The sequence below is a fragment of the Mugil cephalus genome, chromosome 2 (genome assembly GCF_022458985.1).
Source record: "Mugil cephalus isolate CIBA_MC_2020 chromosome 2, CIBA_Mcephalus_1.1, whole genome shotgun sequence".
NCBI lineage: Eukaryota > Metazoa > Chordata > Actinopteri > Mugiliformes > Mugilidae > Mugil > Mugil cephalus.
In genome coordinates, this window is record NC_061771.1 from 5840832 (window position 1) to 5849395 (window position 8564).

At 42.1% G+C, this 8564-nt stretch overlaps 2 protein-coding genes across 2 annotated transcripts; both read left to right on the forward strand.

Moving 5' to 3' along the window:
* Positions 1 to 163: 163 nt before the first annotated feature.
* Positions 164 to 5731, forward strand: LOC125004316 (nucleoredoxin-like protein 1). The gene is made up of 4 exons (XM_047578833.1): positions 164 to 761; positions 2285 to 2548; positions 2650 to 2739; positions 2865 to 5731. Exons 2-4 carry the CDS (start codon positions 2313 to 2315, stop codon positions 3238 to 3240), a joined length of 702 nt encoding a protein of 233 aa, XP_047434789.1. The 5' UTR covers positions 164 to 761; positions 2285 to 2312; the 3' UTR covers positions 3241 to 5731.
* Positions 5732 to 6083: 352 nt separating this feature from the next.
* LOC125004430 (nucleoredoxin-like protein 1) lies at positions 6084 to 8094 on the forward strand. Its single transcript, XM_047579018.1, has 4 exons — positions 6084 to 6240; positions 6468 to 6734; positions 7033 to 7122; positions 7262 to 8094. The coding sequence occupies exons 2-4, from the start codon at positions 6499 to 6501 to the stop codon at positions 7623 to 7625; spliced, it is 690 nt and encodes a 229-aa protein (XP_047434974.1). The 5' UTR covers positions 6084 to 6240; positions 6468 to 6498; the 3' UTR covers positions 7626 to 8094.
* The last annotated feature ends 470 nt before the right edge of the window (positions 8095 to 8564 follow it).

The following is an 8564-nucleotide window of genomic DNA, read 5'->3' on the forward strand; positions in this document are numbered from 1 at the left end:
TCCTATTAGATCCCTCTCTCGCTCCCACCTCTATATTTACCTCACCCCTCTCTCTGAGATTATCCTGGATATATTTTCTGCATGAGCCTGCGCAGATCAGTGCCTCTTTGACAGTACAATCTACTGGAATTCAGTGGAACCGGGCTCATTGACACACCCTGGCTGTCAGATCACCTTGATAATAAGATCCAGAACAATCAGTATTATGCTTTGAGGCCTAAATGAGTGATATCAGACTTCGACTAGCACTCTTACGCTGTGCAGGGAGGGTCAGATCAGGTTAAGTGGATTTACTTGATGCTTGCATAAAATCTCCATCTCCTTTGTAGTTTTTCTGTCTTTCTTTTCACCACTTGACCCGCAGTCCATGTCTGCCCTTCCTTTGCAATCCAATTTGTCCACCTTTCTCTACCCGCCCTTCCCTCTTTCTCCATCTCTATCTCTTTAAGTAATAAGATTTCGACTGTTGAGCTGGAGTTTTAAAGGCCTAAAGCACTCACTCGCATAGACCGGCGCCATCACTGTCCCTCGATTGCAGCACTGCCACACCTCCAACTCTCTGTGATCTTCCTCCACAGAGTGCAGGGAAAACAAATCACGGGGAGAGGAGTGGAGAGGCAGTGAAGGGTGTCTCTAAAATAACAAACTTTGCAGGATTTAAAGGAGCAAAGAAAACAAATCAAATAAAAAATACGATGCCTTGACAGCAAGAAGAATCTCTGGATATATTTCTCTTCTTGTGGGAGTCGAGGAGTTTCAAGGTAAGGTAAACTAATTGTGTATATTCAGCTGCCACTTCATGTACAAGGATTGATGCCGTATTAAAATAGCTACTAACACAACCGGCTGTGTTGCTAGTGTATATCAGTGGCGATCGATCAGCTTCAAAAAGTGAATCAGATGATTGCGAAATAACTCTTCCCACTGCAGGATTTAAGCTCTGACCTTTCCAAGTCTTACGGTAAATCCTCTTTTTCCAGGTGCGGTTCAATGCCGCTCAATTTCAGATGTATTTCTCCGACATCAGCCCGGGAAGTTTCAGTCCAGAATTGTAGTCTCAAATAGAACTGGCACATTGCAGAGGCAGAGAGCCAAATCTAATTTGTGAGGTTATCGCTGTCAATTCACAGCCTCCAGTGACTGCCGCGGCAGAAATACAGGCTGGCCGGGATAGATAAAGCACATTTCTCAGCTTTTAGGCCTGAACTTTATTTCTATATCTGTAATTTATTTCTTATGTGGCCGTTTTGTTCTGAACTATAAGTCTGCTCTTGAAAAACAGCGTCTCGTAAAAGCCCCATTCATCCTGGCTGGCCGGCCGTATCTGGGCTGTTGTCTCCTATTTAAATAAAGATTCCAAAACCTGTTGTTGCCTTCAGACTGGATGTCCTTTTATAGTCATGATGGCTAAATGAATAATCATTCAATGAGCACTATCACTTAATGAGAACATTAAATGTATGTTTAGGGTCTGGACCTATTTTTTTTTTTTTTTTTAGTGTTATTTCTAATTTGTGCATAACTCAGTTAGTCAAATTACTGCATTTCCACTGGATAACAGTGAGTACGTACATTCAAAGCTCCAAAGATAAAGACATAAAGCCTATAGACCAGTCTGTTCCATTGTAGAGTTGTTCTGCTGACTCCAGGCGTTGGCATCTTAATAACTGGCCACATCTAAACATTAGACAATGTGCAGACCTGAATTTGCAGTACAATCAAATTGCTGCTTTCCCTTTATTTGTTGAAAAACTGATTACAATCAGTTAGTCTGAATCAATTTCTGGACTTACTCTTCTGAATCCATGCTTGATGATTCCCGCTAGTTTATGTAAGCACAGTTTGTTCTGAATACATCTGGACAGCTTTGTCTCTTACATATTGTGTATTTTATGTGCTTTGATGTGCTCGTATTTTATGCCTGACCTTACTTGTAAAAGTACATTAGCCTCATGATTCTGGTGTTTTCACAGAAAGCTTTTGGGAACCGCTTTGATTGTTGGTTATTAAAATACAAATATGTAATTCTGAATAAAAAATAAAGGTATTTCAGTTCTTATATCATTTGTTTGGGGTCTGTATCTTCTGACTCTATGGTTTGATGCTAGTTTTGTTCTCTAAATATGGATACCACGTTCATTCTGGGAAACATCGAAAATTACTGTGAAATCCAACTCCATACAAGAGCACGTGAGGACCTGAGTGTTACACTCTATCCCAGCAATGACCTGCAGGATATTCAGCATATTGTAGCACAATGTATGGCCACTCTTTTTCATCATAGGGCTTGGATCATTTCCCAGTCTCTCACCATGGTGGACCTGTTCCTCAACCGAGTTCTGGTCGAGAACAACTGGGACCAGGACGAACTCAACACAGAGCGTGAGATCACCGGGATCCTTGAAAACCGCATCCTGATGCTGTTCTTCGCATCAGCAGACTGTGACAAGTGCCAGCGGTTTGTGCATGTCCTGAATGATTTCTTTAAAAGACTGAAAGATCCAGCGTATATCGAATACCCAAAACTGCTCGCACTCATCTACGTCAGGTCCCTGTTTTTTCTTTTATTCGTATCTTTCATGCACATACGCGATTGCATCACATCCATGCTGTTTTATCGCTTACAATATTTCCATTTTCCCTCTCCAGCCTGGACCAATCAGAGGAGCAGCAGGAGAGATTTCTCAGAGATCTGCACAAAAAGGTTCTTTTTCTGGCCTTTGAGGATCCGTATAGGAAGTATGTGTTGAATGGAGAAGAAAAATGTTATATGTGTATTTTTAACCTTTGAGACTGTGCATTTCTCACTCCTGCAGCTAAATTTGTTTGAAACTGTCTTCATGTGCGTGTTTTTCTTTTTTTAGGGAACTGCAGACCATGTTTAAGGTGAAGGACGTACCAACCGTAGTGGTGCTGCGTCCTGACGGCTCTATCCTCTCTCCAAACGCTGTGCAGGACATCTGTCGTTTGGGTTCTGATTGTTTCCGTGACTGGCAAGAGTCAACCGAGCTTGTCGAGAGGAGCTTCATGCTCAACGAGGAGTTTGACAACCTTAATCTGCGCAGTGCCACTGACCCCGTGAGGAGGCTCAAGTACAAGACAGAGGACGACAAGAGGAAAAAGAGATGGTGGAACTTTTGGGGCAAGGGAACGGAGGGAACTGTGGAGGACAGGGAGACAAATGGAACATGGGATATGAAGAAAAATGAGGGAGATAAAGGCACATGGTGGAAAAGTTAAGGAAAAAGACAAAAAGAAGAAAAGGCCTAACTACTCCTTTCAAGTATAGCATTATGACCACTGACAGGAGAAGTAAATAACTTTGACCCTCCTGTGACAATTCAGTGTTCTGCTGAGAAACGTTTGGACCTGACATTCATGTGGATGTTACTTAGACATGTAGCACCCACCTAGACCAGACCAGACACCCCCACCCCATAGCAATGACACTCCTTGTTGGCAGCAGTCATCCCCAGCAGGATGCAGCCTGACACAGACACACACAAACATGCTTTAGGAATAACTAATTCCCCCCATTAACTCATACAGACACATATAAAGACGCTCAACACTGTTCATGCCAAGGGGGGTCCAAGGCCCTTAACCATAGGGGCGCCACCGCAAAGATCACTCCAACCTGGGTAAAGAGGTAGGCCCAGGCCAAAGGGACCCAAGGGAACGGCATCCTGTTGTTAGTGGGGGTCAGACACACCACAGGACACAGGCACAAGGGAGACCTACACAGTATTAGGAAGGTGGTCATAATGTTATGTTTGATCGATGTATACAGTTAATAGTAATAGTTATATAGTTAACTCAATAACAGCTGTTTGTTCTGTATCTTAATCAAGACTGTTTTTTATATACTGTATATAATCTACAGTTGTAATATAATCTATAATTGTTGTTACTGTCATAAGAACGACTGTCACTGTTGTCACATACAGAAACAAATGTGCACACGTACAGACTCTCAAACCATTTCTGCCTAAACGAGAAACAAATTCAGCTTCACAAATCAATATTTGTGTGGATCAAATGACCGTGTATAATGAGGAATTAGTCGTTACATACAATCTCAACTGCGCATGTATTTTAGCCTTTTTTTCTTTTTTCTTTTTTTACGTCATTCTTTTGTGTTGCTGGCATTTCACTTCAAGCCCTGACAATTCAATTTCCGGCAGCACCAGGCAGCTGTTCTAAGAAAACTACTGTAATATCAGAAGTGAAACCAGTAATGAACACACTGTGCTTTACTGCCCAGTACGGTAAACAAACAAGGCTAGCTACTTACCAAGAGGTGAAAATCCAGCTTTCTGAGACTAATGGTTCAGATGTTATTAATCAAAGGATTTGACAGAGAAGTGTTCTAACAAGGAAGCAAATGGACTTAAATTAGTCTGTGGAAACCCAGTTCCAAACGGTGGCCAGCATCTTCTGAATGTGTTAACAAGCAAGTTTTTACAGCTGCTGCTGCTGTGTGTGTGTATGTGTGTGTTTATACCTTTTTGTGGATTTTTAAAACCCAACAACAGGCAGACTACTGACTGCAGAAGAACAGATGAGTAGGATTTAGTGAAGTCTAATATGGAATATATCTCATCTCATCTCATCTCATCTCATCTCATCTCATCTCATCTCATCTCATCTCATCTCATCTCATCTCATCTCATCTTCTAGTACTGCTTATCCTCAGTAAAGTCATGGGGGTTGCTGGAGTCTATCCCAGCTGTCATATGGAATATAGCATAAATAAATAATTGTGTTTTCATTAAGGTATAATCATGGAGTCTGTCAAGATGTGCCACCATATTTCCACAGTAGCCAACCAGACTTTATTTTTTTTGCTTTTACTTTCTCTTATGTGGTGTTCAGTTGTAAATAAAGCCCCTTTCAAAAACCTGGGTCAACTCCGGTTATTCGGTTTGACGTTGATGTATCTCCCTGTTACATTCTGATTTTGGCACTGTATGGCCTGTCAGACGGTATCACTGTAGAAGCTCCAGCTAAAAAGCAGAACAAACTTTTGGTCTAATTTTATTTTCAATCAAACAAATCAAATGTGTTGTTACACAGTCATTAATGGAAGTGCATTAGTGAATTAGTGCTACGTCATGTTTTGGAAATAACACCAATCGGGGAATGCATGTGCGACTGCGTTTATATACAGCTTGTATAACGATCTCCCACACTTTTTTAATGATCATGGCAGCACTCTGAATCTGAGGAAAACGGCTGCAGATATCGGGCTCCGTGAAAGACGGGGGTTTGACCGGTCCATTCTTCAGGTCATCATCCAACTGAAAGCATAAAAAAAATACACCATGCTGCCCATTGTTTACCTGCAATGTACAGGATGACGTATGAGGGAGGAAAAAACAGAAAAAACACGCAGCTCTCACAGTGGGAGGTCTGAACTGGGATTTCTGGTGATGTGAAAGCCACGAAAGGCGAGTTGACCCAGGTCTGAAAATGCCGTCGACCCAGGATTTTCAATGTAAAAGGGGTAAAAGATATTTTTTTAATTAATCCCACAGTGGTTTTGTAAGTGAAATAAATATCTTTTTAGTCACTGTGTGTTTGATTTACGAAAATCACATATTTTGTCATTTTATTATGCTTTGTTAACTTAAGTACTATGTGTTGCCTCATATTTGTTTGTTACTAAATAGTTAAACATACATTGTACTGCCCATCAAAAACAATAAAGTCTATATTCTTATAAATTAAACTCTGTCTTTATGTCACTCCTGCAGTTCTTCAACTATATTGTGCGGGTTCCAGTAGAGTAGATGCCCCCTGTGGACGAACTCTTCTATTAGTTAGTGAATAATCAAGGTCTGACTGGGGCTCACTTCATTAGAGGTCTTTTTTTAAGTTCTTTTAAATACGTCTCTCATTCTGTAATTTCTGCTCTTTATTCTGACAGACTTGATTGCTGGCTGCTTTCATGTACGCACGCAGTCAATGTGAGCACTTTATTTTCCTTGTCCCTCTGTCACCTTGTCTTTCAGTCCCTCCCTCCCAGACAGTGGAAGGGAGGTGGAGTGCAGACACACAAAAGACGAGGGAGTGAGCAGCTACTGCCAATAAGGTGAAGGAGAGAGTGAATGAATGTGATACAAACTGACAGACTGGGGAGTGATTCAAGTGTGATCAAGTAAGAGCTGGAAAAAAAAAAACTGATTCTGAAGGCCATTTTGGATCTGCTGCCTGAAGGGAAGATAATATTTGTTAGAGGTAAGCAACTGTGAGGATTATCCGATTTAACAGCAAGCAAGATTATATATGATTACAGCAATGGATGTGCGTTAGTACAGTTACATAAAAGGCAAAGGCACCACATCACACACATAAATCTTTGCAAATGTCAACACTTTTGCAAGTGTATTTCTCTTTGCTATTTACAATGAAGATTTTCTTATTTATCCAAAGCATATTACCAGTGAGTTCTTCCCTCCCTGTAGCTTCCTAATCTCCAGTACTGATCACTTCATCATGGTGGAGTTATTCATGGATCGGGTTCTGGTGAAGAACAACAAGGACCAGGACGAGTTGGACACAGAACATGAGATCGTCTTGCGGCTGCAGAACCGAATCCTGATGCTCTTCTTTGCATCTGCTGCAAGTGAGACATGCCAGGAGTTTGCCCCCACCGTCTCTGACTTTTTCAAACGGCTGACAGATGAATTCTATGTGGATCGCTCTGCTCAGCTGGTTCTCCTGTACATTAGGTATCGCACACAGAGTGACACAATTAGTCATTTGTCAGGTGTTTACCAGATAGATTACTAGACTAGATATACTCACAAACCCTGAGAATCATCTTAACTTAACCATAACCTTAACCCCCATCAAAAATAAAGGTTTTATTTGTGGATAGTGTGTATGTGTGTAGTAACACGAGGTATACAGCATCTGTATGTGTAACCTTGCGCATGTATCGGGTCTGTTGGAAATGACATGGATCAAAAACAAGCGTTGACACGTTGTCAGTATCCCGACGATGTTCTTTTTCCTTCCATTGTTTAGTTTGGATGAGTCAGAGGAACAGCAAGAAAGCTTCCTCAAAGAGCTCCCCAAGAAAAGCCTGTTCCTGGCCTACGAGGACCCCTACAGGAGGTGAGTGAGACCTGTCAGTTAATTATGTGTGCAACCTGCTGGTGAATGATGGTCATGCAAATATGCCTAGCTGTATAAATCCATTAGCTCTGTACCACAGTGTGTGCCAGCGTGCGTGTATGTATGCGTGTGTCCACAGGGAGCTGGAGGCCATGTTTAATGTGGAGGAACTGCCCACAGTGGTGGTGCTGCGTCCCGACTGCTCCATCCTCATCCCTAATGCGGTGGAGGAGATACTCCGCCTCGGCCCTGACTGCTACCGCAATTGGCAGGAAGCAGCGGAGCTCATCGACAGAAACTTCATGATCAATGATGATTTTCAGGAGAAGTCCATGCGCAGCTTCAGCGACCCTGTGAGACGGCTTAAGTACAAGGTGGAAGACGAGAAGAAGAAAAAGAAGAAGAAAAAAGGCAGACGGTGGGGTGGAGGTGGAGGTGGGGAGGAAGGAGGCGAGGCGGATGGTGGGGCTGATGACAAGGAAGGAGGAGGGTCACCATGGTGATACAGACCAAAAACAAGAGAGCAAGACTGTGGATTCCCACGAAAGTTGACATGTTGACAGTAATTAAAAGCTTTGTCACAGCATTTCTTCTGGTGCACAGATATGTTTAGCCTAACAGAATACAGATATATCTCAGCCTATGAAGTCAAAATATCACGCTGGCGGAATTGAGACAAGCTTCGCTGTTCAAAATGGTAAGCAGCAACTGTGGTCTAGCCAGGCAAAAACGCTCATTATATGGGATATACCAACAAACAATACACGGTAATGTAAAACACCAAGTAAAGAAACACTGCTAACCAGTGCTGACATCAGCTTAGAATTAACTGAATTCACCATCTTCATATGCTGCCAAGCCTACAAGCAAGAGAAGATTCTGTCTGAGCCAAGTATTTCCATTCGGGGTTGTTTTAATACACCTGGGAGATTAGTCGAACCGTTTCTCCATTTCCAACAACACAGCTCTGTATAACCCCCCCCCCCTTTTTTTTTACATGTTAATTTGTACGGTCCAATCAAAACACAACATGCATAATCTGAAATCAATGAATTATTCAACCCCATTAAAATAATTTTGTTAGTGACTGTTTTGCTTTGAGTGTTTGTGAAGTCTAGCTGCACTTTAGACTACACAAGCAGCAATCAGGGCTATTCAAAGGGAGTCAAGTGAAATGATGGAGAAACTGCCTCCACCACATAATCAGTGATTTCCTTTGACTGCAAGTCATCCTGTTTCAGACTGAGGGCCGTGTTTAGCCTTTGCACACTTCCTCGCACATGTATGCAGCACTGATGGTGCTTTTATGTGAGCAGGCAGTCATTTCCATTTGTAACAGTTTCGCATATTGCAGGAGGAAGGAATATGAGCAGTTTTCTTCCTCTTTATTTCTATCCTCTGGGTGACCTGTGCATTAACCACATGCTGCCAGTGCTTTTGAG

What these genes read in the sequence shown, in the direction of transcription:
- LOC125004316 (XM_047578833.1), top strand. Translation starts at nt 2,313, where the DNA reads ATGGTGGACCTGTTCCTCAACCGAGTTCTGGTCGAGAACAACTGGGAC. An exon ending in CTCGCACTCATCTACGTCAG is followed by an intron (nt 2,549 to 2,649) that starts GTCCCTGTTTTT and finishes TTCCCTCTCCAG; the next exon opens with CCTGGACCAATCAGAGGAGC. An exon ending in TTTGAGGATCCGTATAGGAA is followed by an intron (nt 2,740 to 2,864) that starts GTATGTGTTGAA and finishes TTCTTTTTTTAG; the next exon opens with GGAACTGCAGACCATGTTTA.
- LOC125004430 (XM_047579018.1), top strand. Translation starts at nt 6,499, where the DNA reads ATGGTGGAGTTATTCATGGATCGGGTTCTGGTGAAGAACAACAAGGAC. An exon ending in CTGGTTCTCCTGTACATTAG is followed by an intron (nt 6,735 to 7,032) that starts GTATCGCACACA and finishes TCCATTGTTTAG; the next exon opens with TTTGGATGAGTCAGAGGAAC. An exon ending in TACGAGGACCCCTACAGGAG is followed by an intron (nt 7,123 to 7,261) that starts GTGAGTGAGACC and finishes GTGTGTCCACAG; the next exon opens with GGAGCTGGAGGCCATGTTTA.